Genomic DNA, 14,968 nt, shown 5'->3' with positions numbered 1-14,968 from the left:
CCCGGAAGTAAACCATGCACTCGATATGTTCAATCGGAAATTTACGGAACATTTATCTGCCTGTTGCCCTATAAAACGTCCACGACAGGGTCCACCGTGGGGTAATGCTCAATTACGCCGCTTAAAACGAAACAAATCTTCCTGCTATCGGTTTTACGAAAACAGTGGAACAAAACAATCGAGATTGCGGTTCATCGCTGCTCACAATGTATATAGAAGCTGTAATAGACAACTTCACTCTCGTTTTTTGATTCGTATACAGTTCAGCTTAAGAAGAAAACCGAAAAATTTTTAGAGGTATGTCGACACAAAACGGAAAACAGCTCCCTGCCAGCTATAGGTTCCTTTAATGGAACATGGAAAAACAATTTCGTGTACCAAAGAGGAAACCTGCAATTTATTTGCCGATCGTTTCATGAGTCCGTTTGCCACTGAAGCTCCTGGCTTCTCATTGGATGCTTCTCTCAACAACGTGCCCTCCGACGCTGTCGATGTTAATGTGCGTGACATAAACATCTCCAGAGATTCTGTGCTAAAGGCGCTCAAGCAGGTCAAACCATCCTACAACCCTGGACCTGATGGTATTCCAACCGCAGTTCTTGCCAAATGCAGCGAAGTTTTGGCCGGACCTCTGGCTCGTATCTTCACACTCTCACTCAATCAGCGTATGTTTACAGCAGCATGAAAATCGTCCTACATGTTTCCTGTGCATAAAAAGGGGGATAAGAGCTTAGTGGAGAACTACCGTGGCATTACTACTTTGCCTGCAGGCGCTAAGGTTTTTGAAGTCGTCATCCAGAACTCGCTCTTGAACTGTTGTCGCTCGCTGATATCAACACGCCAACACGGGTTCTTCCCTCGCCGCAGTGTGACCACCAATTTGGTGAAGTTTGTATCTCACTGCCATGCTGCATTCGCTTCGGGAGCCCAGATGGATGTCATCTATACCGACCTTAAGGCTGCCTTTGATCAGGTGAATCATCGCTTGCTGTTGGCGAAGCTTGCTCATCTTGGATTATCTACCCCTTTAGTGGAGTGATTCGAATCTTACCTCACCAATCGTTGATATTGCGTCAAAGTTGAATGTATGACATCTAGGGAATTCGTGAGTTGTTCAGGCGTGCCACAGGGTAGTAACCTTGGACCCTTGCTGTTTTCTCTATTTTTCAATGACATTACCACTGTGGAGAGATAGATTCACTCAGCTTTGACAGTTGTCAACATAGCGTGTCTACTGCTATCGCTCCGCATTTATCCGCTGTTTTATTGGTGTAATCTGGTTTTGCTATAATCAACACGGGTTTTAGTGTGTCCATAAGTGTAGTCTCGTGACCCTGCCATCGTGTTCCTGACGAGAACCACCGTGTTTGCTATATATTTGGATTTTATTTGTGGCTCCTTCGACGTTCATCTGCAGCGGCATCTAAAATGGAGGATGTGTGTTATGCATGTTCTGAAGCACTGGGCCCGGTTGAAGGGTCAATTACGTGCCTATATTGTGAGGGTACATACCATCTGGCGTGCACTAAGGTGCCTGTATCGGTCATCGACGAAGTGAAACGGATGGCTTCCCTGCACTGGAGTTGCATTGGGTGTACTAACGCCATCGGGAATCCGCGTAGCAAGGCGATCAAGGACATGGGTATGCAGGTTGGGTTTCAGGCAGCCCTCACAGCTGCTGTTGATGCCATGAAGGCTAGCTTGGTCCCACCGGTAATTCAGGAGATTCGGGATGGCTTTGCCGGAATTGCCACCGCCCATTCGGCATCCTTGCAACATAGCAATCAATTGCTCCCAGATGCACTACCAAACGGAAAAAGACGAAGGTTATTTCGTGATGCAGTTGCATCCTCAGATGCCTTGTTTGTTGACAGTGCAGCAATCTCAAACGTCACAAATACAAACAACACTCACCGGATCGATCGTCCTTCACTACCACCAATAATCACAGGTACTAATACAACCTCCGCTTCAATACCAACTGTTTCACAGACCAACCGATTATTTGTGGCTGCATCTTTCAAGGTTGGCTGCGTCCGTCACCATAGAGCAAGTTGTCTCGTTGGTGTGTTTGCAGTTGGACACTGCAGACGCAATTGCTTTTAGTCTGCTAAAAGCAGGAACGGTTCCTAGCCCATTGAGTGCTGTATCGTTCAAGGTCAGAATCCCTGCTGCCCTTCGTAGTAAGGCACTTAACGCAGCCTCCTGGCCGGTCGGGCTCGGTGTGCGTGAGTTCATCTCGCTCCCGCCGCGATCTCTACATTCACGAACACAACACACGAACACTTACACACCGATACCGCAACAACCCCGTAATCAGCAGACACCGGCACCACTACAGCCTCGCACTCAAAACTCACTGGCAGCACAGCAGCCTTGTACCCAACGCAATAATCCCCACAATAATCCATACTCACCTGCACATATCCATGAACCCGCACGAACACAAACCGAACAATCACCAACCGATATGAACTGCACTCTCCCTTCACCAACTCTTCCGTCCACGTCACGTTCAAAAACACTTCAAACTACACTGGTTAAATTTTTCCGAAGTAACCGCACTACAGCAGCGCACCCATATTTTGCGCATACGGCTCGAGCAAATCCTTCGACAACAAACACAATACACTCACCTTCTACGATAAGCTCGCTCAATTGCAACACCACAGCGCCTACTAACACTATGCAACAAGCACCCACTGATCGAGCGGCTTGTATCACTGTGTACTATCAGAATGTGCGTGGCCTGCGTTCTAAAGCCGATGAGTTCCGTTTGTCGGTTCTTGAGACGGAATACGATGTATTGGTACTCACTGAAACTTGGCTCGATCCCTGTATTCCCACCGCTCTCCTCCTAGGAGATGAGTATCGTGTTTACCGATGCGACCGGAATGCCACTAACAGCTCTCACTCTCGTGGGGGTGGTGTTTTAATTGCATGCAACGTTTCTCTTCTCTCTTATGTGCTTCCTACGTTGCCGCAACTGTTAGAACTCACTTGCGTATGTATTCAGTTATGCGACCACCGTTTGTTTATTGCCGCTGCCTACCTGCCTCCTAACCATAGCATGAATGAGGAGAAAATAAGTGCATTGATCGACTTCGTTGCTAATATCTGCACTACTCTTGGTCCGAGAGACAGATTCATGCTTATTGGTGATTTCAACCAGTCTACGCAATCCTGGCCATCGGCGTCAGAGGAAAATGGAGCTGCTTTTGGTTTCTATGAGCCTCATGCACGCTCTGTGCGCAGTGTCCAGTTCGTTGATGGTTTGCATCAGAATGGACTATACCAGCTATACTTCAATACTAACTGATCGGGGCGAATACTTGACCTAATTTACGCAAATTGGCCAACTGCATCTACATGTTCTTCAATACGTGTGTAGCGGGCGAGAATTCTTTCGAACGACGAACGGCAAAGAAAAGGGGACTATGAAAGTTAGGTGAAGTATGGCCACGATCGAACTCTCGATCGCGCTTTTATTATGTTCTAAATTTGTGATACGGACGAGGGGGTGAGGCGGGTTCTGGATCGGGCTGCGTACATCGTCGTCGTCAGCAAATTAGGTTGGTGCAGGTTCGACGCTGGGGCAGATCATTCGGAGGGGAAGGCAGGAGTGACCGATCGTTGGCAGGTTCTGCTTCTGGTTGCGCCATGAGGTGTCGTCAGCAAATTGGGTTGGTAGAGGTTCGAAGCACGGGTGGATCATTCGGAGGGGAAGGCATCGCGTAACCGATCGTTTCACTGTCGGTGCCATTCTGCCAGTTCAACGTCGGTCATTGGTGGTCGGCCGGGTTTGAGGTGTGCGTTTAACCTCTCGCTTCACGTGTCTGTGAATATCCCCTTACTACTATCGACGAACACCACCTTCCGCTTGACTTTGATTTGGACAACGTAGCCCCAGTTACGATCGCTACAGCTATTGATGCTGATAAAGGCTGAATTATGCTAGTGTTGACCTTCCAAAATTGGAGCGACTGATCTTATCTTTTGACCATTGACGATGCCACGGAAGCTTTTTGTGAGTTCATGAGATCTGCTATATGTGAATGCACTCCTGTTAAAGTTCCTCGTCGTGGGCCACCATGGGGCGATCGCACACTAAATGCATTAAAAAAGAAAAAATTAGCTGTGCGGCGAAAATTTATAATACGCGAGCGCCAGTTCTAAGAAGGTCTAAAACGCTACTCAAATAAATAGATTGTTACCAGGCGTACCAACAAAAAAGAAAAGCCTATTCTGATCAACGAGCAGAACGAATCAGCACGTCACGTCTTTACTACAACAGAGTTCATTCTCTCTATCGCCGATATAATAGATCCTGTCACCGAAGTTATTTACAACAAACTGCACGTTCCCTCTGCAAGTACCCTAGGCGCTTTTTGAGTTATATGAAAAAAAAACGGAAATCTACTGGGCTACCAAGCATTATACGTTATGACGGTGGCAGTGCCTGTACCCTGCCAGAAATGTGTAAATTGTTTGCCTTGCGCTTCAAGGACAACTTCGCTTCGCAAACTACTGTTCCAGAAGATGTGGCCGATGCTCTCTCTGATACACTTGTTGGTGCACTGCTCCCTATGCTACCAGTCATCACTGTCGATACGATCACCTATGCCATCAAACGTGTCAAATCCTCATATACCCCTGGCCCAGATGGTATACCGGCCGTTATCCTAAAGTGGTGTGCCTCTGCGCTTGCTCCCTCGCTGATGAAGATTTTTCAGGCATCCCTGAGATGTGGAACCTTTCCTGCCACTTGGAAATCTTCCTGGATGACACCCATCTACAAGAAGGGCTGTAAGAATGATGCTGTAAACTATCGTGGCATAGTTATCCTAATGCCATAAATCTATCGATACCGGTTTACAACTAGATACTATTTATACGGATATCAAGGCAGCATTCGACAGTGTATCGCACTCCATTTTGCTAGTGAAACTCCACTTACTTGGTCTCCCAAACCCTATGATAATGTGGCTTAGATCGTACCTTACAGATCGTCAATATTCTGTGAAGTTAGGCCCGTACATGTCAAGTCCAGTGCATACATCTTCTGGAGTCCCGCAGGGCAGCAACCTGGGTCCTTTGCTGTTCCTTCTTTTCATCAACGACGCGACATTGATCCTTCCAGCTGATAATCATCTACTGTACGCAGATGACGCGAAAATTTTTCGTGTTATTCGTGAACCAGAAGACCACGCCCGACTGCAAACTTCCTTGCATGAGTTCCAGTGTTGATGCAACCGTAATGCTTTATCCCTATGCACACATAAATGTGAAGTCATCACTTTCAGTCGTTCTCGCTGCCCATCATTGTATGAATATGCGCTTGATGGACAGTCCTTGGTGCGAAAACTATGTGTTAAGGATCTAGGTGTTTTGCTCGATACAAAACTATCATTTAAGGATCAGCTGGATCACGTAGTAGCCACCAGCAATAGAATACTAGGACTAGTTATCAATACAGGGTTTACCTAGCCAATCCGGCATCGTCAAAGCGTTATCGGTCGCCGTAAATACTTTTTCGGGCGTCGTAAACCCTCAATTGGGCACTGTCATTTCTATTCGGGCCTTGTGAAGTATGAATCGGGCATAGTACAGAATGAAAGCGTCCTACTCTTGAAGGTGTTAAATCGGTAGCTTCGGTGTGTTTGATCTATCAAGTTGATTAAAAATATGTATTTTGCATGTTGTTTAACTTATTATACATTATTTTAAAATGTTTACCTAATTAAATCACCAAACATATTATATTTTAAAAAAAATATAAAACCAAATTGCATTATACGGTGTGGAATTAAAAATAAAAAAAAAGGAATTTGAATAATTTGTTATGTGATTAAACTTAACAATAGTGAATTTTCATACATATAAGTTCAACTACTAGCAAAACAGTATTGTTTTACAGCTAGAAAGCAACAAAATATAAAGTAGGCCCAATTCATTCTGTACTTTGCCCGATTCATACTTCACAAGGCCCGAATAGAAATGACAGTGCCCAATTGAGGGTTTACGTCGCCCGAAAAAGTATTTACGGCGACCGATAACGCTTTGACGATGCCGGATTGGCTAGGTAAACCCTGTATGACTCGCGAGCTTAATGATATACCTTGCACCAAGGCGCTCTATTGCTCACTTATCCGGTCGTTGATGGAATATGCAAATATCGTATGGTGGCCAACTGCAGCGCGTCCGTTAGCTCGATTGGAATCAATCCAGCGCAAAATTTCACGATTTGCACTTCGCTCGTTCGCTTCGAAGTACCTTTGACTGCGATGGCTATCAGATTGAATGCGCACTATGACTCTTTTGACTGGAATTCCCTAAGTTAACCTGTTTTTCTTTCTGTGATGCTCTTTGTTATTTATTTTGTGCTAATGTTACATTGTACCGTGATGCTTTATGTTATTATAAGTTTAGTTTATAAGATCAGTGATAAGGCCAATTATGGCCAATCACTTAACATTTACAAATAAACAAATAAACAAATTATACATTATTTTGGAGAGATCTTTGTTTACCATCACTATAGGAACACAATACGACGTCGACACAATACGACGTGTCCTTCCAGACACTTTAGATCCATTAAAACACATCTGTTTCACTACAAATTGCATTACTATTGGTACATTTACATGAAATTTACCCAAATGAAATAAAACCTATCTTTTTCACCTTCTATTTACAGTTGACATCGAACAAAACGATCAAACATCACCACAACCATCAATGAGTGGTATGGCTGCTTTCGGTAATTCTGGAGCGACGAAAAACAGTTTATTTTCGGTTCCATTCCGCATCCATTTAGTAGTTGCTGTAGGCAGCGTTCTGTTAGTCCTATGCATTGCTAATTGTTGCATAACTGCACTGTTTGTGTAAACCTCTCCATTTAATTAATATAACCATGTATGAGTGATCGAACCCGTGAAAGTTGATATGATTATATTCTGTGTTTATTTTTCACGATACGATTCAAGTGTCTAATTTTTGCTCGTTTGAAGCGAAGTGAAAAAAAAAACAATATCGTGTGTTAAACAAGCACGACACATGTGTTAAGTAATGTAAAAAAAAAAAATGCGACTGAAAACTAACAAAAACTGGCCGCTAGAAGCATATTCATACGGTTCATTTTCTTCGGTTTTACATGTGCAATGCTCTTTTCAACACTTTTCCGAAAAGAAACAAATTGCAGTAACATTGCTATTTCCTTGTAAAATACGCAACGTTCGGATCGAACAAATGAGGCTGTGAGATGCTCCCAAAACCAAATAAAAATGTGAAGCAGTGCAAGTTGATAACAGTGTAGACCATTGAAAGGAATGCGATAATATGGAAATGTTCTATCAACCATCAGCCAATGAGCGTTTGAAAAAGAATCACAATGAACAACGAACAGAATTGCGCACGCAGGAGTTAATCGCAGTATGTAACACATTTTCATATTCAAGGTAGGTGAAAACTTGTATTGAAATAACTCTTTCTATTGCAAAATGTGTAAAGCTTTTAAACCTTCTGTATTTTTTTATTTTTTTTTGCTTACTCAATAAGACTTCGCAATCGTATTTCTCACTTTATCTTTTGCTTCGGTTTGCTCTCGCTCGTGAGTATTACACTATTCCCAAACAAACTTCTCAGCGAACAGAAACACTCTATAGCGTAGCGGTTAAATATGCTGAAGACGACGCTGTCTATTTTAAAGCATACCCTACAAACAACGAGCGGGATATTTTATCATGGTGTGTGTAAAAACCTAGAGTAAGGCGGAGAATCGGTGTGAAATACACGGAGGCGAGAGCGCGTTTTGGTTTCGACACAGTTTTGGCACTAACACAGTAACACATGTGGAAATGTGTGCGTTCATTTTCGGCAAGCTCGCTCAGTTTGATCTGCTCCCCGCTGCGCAAATTCGAGCAATTTCCTGCGCAGGAAATGTGCCAACCCGCTGCGCAAACCCGCTGCTCAAAGTGATCGAAAACTTCTCCAACTCAAACTGCAAACATATTTCACAGCCCCTGGCTGTGAAATATTTCGTATTCAAAATTGTTGCAAATTTATAAATGAAAAATTACGAAATTTTCAGCGCTAGTGAGCATTTTTCAAGCTAGTGCATAGTTATTTATGCTTATTGTTATCGACTCAATTAACTGTGCGGCTTCGCCTTTTAAGGCTGCGCGCAAGTAGTGAAACTTCTGTATGTCGGAAAGCTCATCATTTTCGTGAATGAGACACTCATAGGTGTCGCAGAAGGTCGGCCATTGAATGTAGTCCATGCTGCCAGTCCTATGCTGCGACCCTTCGCTACGAGGAATTTGCCTATATTTTGCATTCAAAGGAGCTTGCAGTCGTATGGGTCGCAGTTCAAAATCTTCGCGTAGTGTTGCGTTATAAGTCCTTTCTACAGCAGTGGTTGCACTTTCTTCCAGCAGTGGTTGCACTGCTGCTGTTGAATGCTTTCCAAATCCTTACACATTTGCTCAAATTTGTTTATTCGAGTTTCAATCTCAATCGAGTCCCGCTGAGATTGGTAATCTTGGTTAAATTGTTCATATCGTCCCAAGATAGTTAGCAAAATCGTTCTTCTCGACGCCGAAATCGTCGATTGCACGGATATTTTACAAGATTAGTTATTGGTATTATCGTAATGTAAAGCCAGCCAAACAATGCGAGTGCATGTACAAAAGGGTTAGCGTAAGCGCGCGCAGATAACATTTACTTTATCGAAAAATTATCGACTAATCCGGACACTATCCCGGACACGGCACCAATGTTAACTCGAAGGAGAATTTCGGAAAAAGGCTTGCGCGTTTCTTTCTGTTTTATAAGCTTCCATTAGTAACCAATCTTGTAACGACGGTTTGTCAGAGAAGAAGAGGACGAAAAAGCCTTTTTGTCATCTATTTATTAAATCTAATACACTAGTGATGTCAGCGTAAACAAGTTAAAAAATAAACGGATTTGTTCCGCTCAGCTTCGAACTGCCCGAATCCAGTAGTTGCTCCAACACAAAGTTACATTGTCACCTCTTTCTATTCTTATAAACTATCGTAATCCACGATTCTAATCTATAAACCTTACTTTATTATTTATTATTATAGGATTGCTACAAATCTATCGAGAACCAACGCTGTAAAGGTTTTCGTAATACATGCTAGCGTTTCTTGAATACACCGTTTTATGAATTATCCGTATTAACAAATCCATTACTGATAATTTTTTATATACTAAATGAATGTTTTTTCTCCTGTTTTCATTCCCAGAGTATCTTGATGCTGCCTTCAGACATTTGTTGATGGTGGAAAACTTTTTTCACCAAACATATTTATTTATATCTCTTACATGTTCTGTACATCGATTCACACTTAACGCAGCAACAAACAAACTGAATTGAATCCCATGTGTCACAATAAATGTAATGTACGTTCTTTTGAATGCGAATACGTTTGTATTAGAAAGGTAAATATTAGTTATAATAAGACAAAAGTAAAATTAAATATTTTACGTTTTTAAAGAATAATTATGCCACGTCATTTTTAATACCACATATACGCTGATTATTATATCTGATGTTTGGGACAACAGTTCTAAATTGAGGTGTGACAACTTCAAACATATACTATACAAATGTATATGTGTACATGTGAATGTGTATATATATATATATATATATATATATATATATATATATATATATATATATATATATATATATTATAGTATATATATATATATATATATATATATATATATATATATATATATGTATAGATATGTAAAAAATCTGTGTGTATCAAAAATTTCTTACGCATCTTTATCTATTTCTTTATAAATATAGAACAAAAAAATTTTCGAATGGAATGTTGGGTTAACATCCTTGGAGATCATATTCATTTAGAACACCCAACATAAACAATAGATAGAAAAGATACAGTTAGTGTTTTACGTTTGCTGACCTACAGATTATTCTTAGTTTAGAACGCAGCTTTTTTTGTAGTTCATGGTGTAAATTAATCATTAGCTAGTGTGACTGTTATATTGACGGTTGTGTCGTACTTTCAAAATCCCTATTTCCAAGAACAAAAGCATAGGTGCTGTATTCGTTAGCAAATGGTATAGCATAAAAAGAGCATTCCCTGACACAATTCGGTTCAATAGGTTGTACATCCGTAGGATGATTTATAGGTGCTTTTTCATATCGAAGGAAAAACCAATAAAACATATTTTTATATTGCTTACATCGAATTACAAATGCAGATACGTGTGTGCATTTCATAAAAATTAAAGCTATAAAAATATGCGAGAAAACACGTTTAAGTATTTTATAGACACCTTAAACACAATCAGACCGTGCTATGGCTCCTCATAATAATTTTGAAAACGGTGTATCTTAAAAAAAAAGAAACTTCGATGTTAATTCATGTATTTTAAACTATAATCTTAAGGCTGTTGAAAATCTGTCAGAAAATGTATGTTTCATTCAAAAAAGATATCGAAGAGCCAAGAACATTTGTTATAACTCAAATTTTCAATGCCAATATAATTGTGCTAAAATGAAAGAGGATTTTTATACTGTCCTACTTCACTTATAGTTTCTATTAAACTAATATTCGTCAACATGGTGAAAATCATCCTACAACGTAAATCACCTTACCGCTCGTATTTGGAAAAGTTGTAAACTAAAAGCTAAGGCTAGTTGTATGCAGTGACAAATGACAAATACTTATTTTTCACTGTTTGCTAACTTTCCAAATCCTTACTGTTACATACATAGTCTTTTGCTATATGATTGTATAGACTGACTACAAAAGCAATTTGTAGTAGTCATTTATCAATGCATTTGAGAAATAATGCTCTGGTCTTAATTTTAGTATGAACACAGTTATGCCTTTTTCACCAACATAAACTTTTGCGACGTACCAAGGCAACTCTAAGTGCGCGAATTATGGGTTGGACTTAATGCACTCAATGTGTCAGTATGTGACTTTCTACATTGTGTTCAAAATAACTTTGTGCGTATTGCGCTCTATAAAGCGCGATATACACAATAGAACCAAAACAGCTGAAAAACAGCCCAAGTTATAAAATACAACCGTTCCGGCGTCTACCGCCGGCTCAAACACGAAGTATAACTAATATACCGTGTAAATAAGCGAAGAATGAAATAAGTCGGTATCGCGAAAAGAATGGTTATAAATTAACAATCGTCAAAATGTTACCATCGTTGTTACATTTTGCTGGACATCAGCTTCATGAACGCATTGAGTGTATTTCGCGCTGAACATTGCGAGCGATTTGAATAAAATCCCATGCTCGAAGTCTCTTGCAATTTTTATACATTTTTATGTTTCTTCTTAAATTTTATATTATTTGCGTCATATTTATCACTCACTGTATTTTTGTGTATTTTGTGTATGTAACAAAAATATTACATTTCCTCAAGTAAACTTTATTCTCAATTTAAACCATGATCTGCTCGAATGGTACTCGTAATACCAAAAATTGTGGATTAACGCGTGATAAACCGTGTTGGAAGCACCAAAATTTCGGTTTTTGCGTGTGTAGGACTATGGTCTATCGGATGCCACATTTCGTGCGTTGTAAGCAACGAAAAAGACACATCACCCTCGATTTTAAAAGCTTGTTCAAAAAGTCCCTTAAACTGGTACAGTCCCTAAACCAAAATGAACTTAAAACGACTGTTGAAATATGTTTATTTATTCGCGATGCAAATAAATTATTCTCGCCAGACATTTTTAAATGTAGCTCAATTTGTCAAACAAAGCTACTTCTCTCTGGCATACAGTCAAATAATCCAGATTGTTTATATTACAGAGCGTCCTGTTTATGGCTTTTTCGGGTCGAACTAAAAAAAACTCAAACTCATTTGAACTTATTTTGTTTCTGTGTATGCATCAAAAGAAAATCAAGTTGACTGGATGAATTGAGCAAGTTTAATCTACGCGATGTGAAATTTATCAGAGTAATGCTTCAATTAAAATCCATTTTATTTCATCGAAACCCCTGCGCAAAATATTGCGCTAGACAAACTTGTCGATACGTCTGTTTGCACGGTTAGGCGTATACGGAGATAGTTATGTGTGTTAAGCGGCTGGGCGTAACGGAATTTGGGAAAATTTTGCCACCTTAAGCATTTCATGCTAGAACTGGCTAAAAACTGTTTATGAAAAGCGAATTAAAATCTCATAGTCATTTCCAATCTATTTTGTATCTAGCTATTTGACAAGATTGCTACACGTATGAAGAAGGCAGGCCACATAGATAAAAAATTTTTTTGGAATAATTGGTGATTTTTTCGCGTACGGGCACTATGTGTTCCTCAATGTCTTGAGTAAACTTTGAACCCTTTTTGGCCACGAACTTTTTCACATGATGCTTGCTACAGGCCAGCTGTTCCAGGACAGAATCCGTTCTTAACAGCGCACCATATCAGATTACTCCACAACAATATTTACATTGTTGACTGCACCTCGTCCCTGACATATGAAAGTGAAGGTGAAAGTGGCACATAAGCCACAAATACAGGAAGCTGTTTTGCCCCAAATCTTATAATTGTATTAAAGTTTAGATTTTTCAGAGACATTTCATAGTTTTCAACTAAACCCACTAACCGTTTCACTTTTTCTCTGCTGTTAGGTGGCATACATATTTTTGGTTCTTTGTTGCTATGTGTTTTGAGAGCTTATTTAATATGGCTAAAAAACTTCAATTTTATGCTAATTTTTACTACATTATATTACATTACATTACATAAATATTGAGGATAAAAACTAATCATTACGAAATTCTGGGAAATTGCGACAAAATCATCTTTTCATTCATGTGGTTATTTTACAAAAGTTTTATTGAAAAAATGGTTGGTAGCACTCTTGCCCCAAATTCCGCTATCTGGGAGCATCAGTCACACTGCTTACCTCCCGTATGCCACCGTGATACCGAATAAGACGAACGAAAAACGCATGAGGCGAACATGTGCAGCCATGAGGAAAGTTTTCTATGTCTCTTTTACCGAGTTCGATCGGAGGTTTTCAAACTTTTCCCCTAACTAAAGGCCGCTTTAGACCTTGCATGAACGTGAACGTGAAATTTTGTTTCTTTTTCGTTCTATTTAAATGAATATTAATAGGAATATTGCTCATCGTTCACCAAAACAATGAAAATTCAATTCACTAACTACCCGTCAAACATTGCGAGGGTTGTGAGTTCTATCAACTGCTTGAAATCTTATGGTATTTTCAACAATATTTATTTTGTATTCATAAATTATATTTTTTGCCGTGTTATTCGTCGAAAAGATAACCATATCCAGTTTAGTGGATATGACAAAATTCAAAAAATGACAAAATTCAGGTGTTTTGTATGCTACAATTTACATTCCCGTTCAACATTGCTAGGGTTGCGTGTGGTTTCATCTGCTCGAGATCTTATAGTATGTTGAAAACGGTGTGGATTTTTTAGATAACACTTCTTGTGCTTTTATTGTGCTGATGGTGAAATAAAAAAATTAGTCCACTGTTTCAACTAAAAGGGCGAGGGCAGGCGCATCCTGCCCTTTAATCGCAAAAACTTATCGTTTTCCCTATCTTTCCTCTCGCTCGCTTGACTTCCCTTTCACTCTTTCTTCATCTATCCATTTCTTCTCTCGCGCACTTACGAGTTTCCAACATAGTATATGAAATAATCTTTGATTTTTGCTCATAAATTATATTTTTTTCGGTGGTATTCATCGAAAAGATCACTAGTTCTCATTTTGTGGATATTTGCAAAATAAAATGTCAAAATTCAGGTGTTTAGTATGCTACAAATCGCACTGTTATACCTGCTCTCGAGGTGCTATAATTATAACTGCTAAAACTAGGAGTGAAAAAACTACCAAGGCTCGCAAGCTCTTTAATGCGAGGGCTCTGGGGCGGTGAAATTGTATGCCATGCGAGCCCTCGCACGCCCTCGCAAATCGCTGTCAATTGCATGGCGGGAATGTATCGAATAAAATGCGTTTCATCATCATTCCCTGATGACCATTAGTTTTCACCGTGAACAAAACGTGAAATTCTGAATGGCGCGAAAGGCATGCATAAGCTGAAAAATTCGATATAAATATATTTATAATAATATGTTACTTTATTTTATTAACATTTAACATCTTATTTATGAAAAACATTATAAAATAATAATTTTATGATATTTATCTGCTATTATATTGCATAAGTTCATCAATCAATTTTTGAATAATGAAATCATTAATTAATTGGAAACGAGTTTAAATGTTCCTCCAGAGTCCTACATATGGGTGAAAGGGTCCTAACGGGTCTTGTTTGAGTTTTTGTATTGTTTGTTTTGATTTAAGGTTGAATTTTTCACCGACAGAGCAACTTAATTCGCCAGATTTTATTGTAAAAAATAAATTGTCAACGTTTCACCAGGCGATTTCACGTTCACGTTCACTTCGACTGTAAAACGGCCTTTAGGTTGCGTGTGCGTGCTTGTTCCGCAACATAATAATGAGGACATTACAGGGTTTGTAGGACTATTCATGCAAATGTGATGTATAAAAACAACACAGCAAAATGTGTTCAGATAACTTTGTGAACCAAACTGGAATTCATCGGAAAGGCTATGCTTCGTATCACCATGACAAGGATCCATTTATTTCAGTCAAAGCTTCCTCGTTGGATAGATGACAATCCAAATATTGGGGTCCCAACTAATGAATTACCCTACCAGTTAACCTGTATTTATACTGTAGTGATTCTTCTGATTAGTGTTTTTGTGTTCACCTTCAGTTGATTATATGATGGATAATAATTTTTGAATCGTTATTTTTAAGAAAGTAATAATCTAGTTATGACTCATTGCCTTTAACGAAATTTTGGATCAAACTTTCCCTTCCAAAAAGACTTAATAACCTTTAAGTAGACAATCGGATACCTTTTTTTTAACT

General features: G+C 39.5%; 1 protein-coding gene across 1 annotated transcript in view; it reads left to right on the top strand.

The window, feature by feature from the left end:
* LOC120906732 overlaps nt 1–14,968 on the top strand; it is a 187,879-nt gene that overhangs the window by 136,096 nt on the left and 36,815 nt on the right. Inside the window, exons 11-12 of the mRNA XM_040318633.1 lie at nt 6,701–7,460; nt 9,270–9,465. Of these exons, the coding sequence (XP_040174567.1) occupies nt 6,701–6,891 (191 nt within the window). The 3' untranslated portion in view covers nt 6,892–7,460; nt 9,270–9,465. The remainder of the gene's footprint in view (nt 1–6,700; nt 7,461–9,269; nt 9,466–14,968) is intronic.

This window comes from Anopheles arabiensis, chromosome X (genome assembly GCF_016920715.1).
Source record: "Anopheles arabiensis isolate DONGOLA chromosome X, AaraD3, whole genome shotgun sequence".
Classification (NCBI taxonomy): Eukaryota; Metazoa; Arthropoda; class Insecta; order Diptera; family Culicidae; genus Anopheles; species Anopheles arabiensis.
The sequence above is the reverse complement of the archived record's forward strand: the minus strand, read 5'-3'. Positions and strand labels throughout refer to the sequence as shown.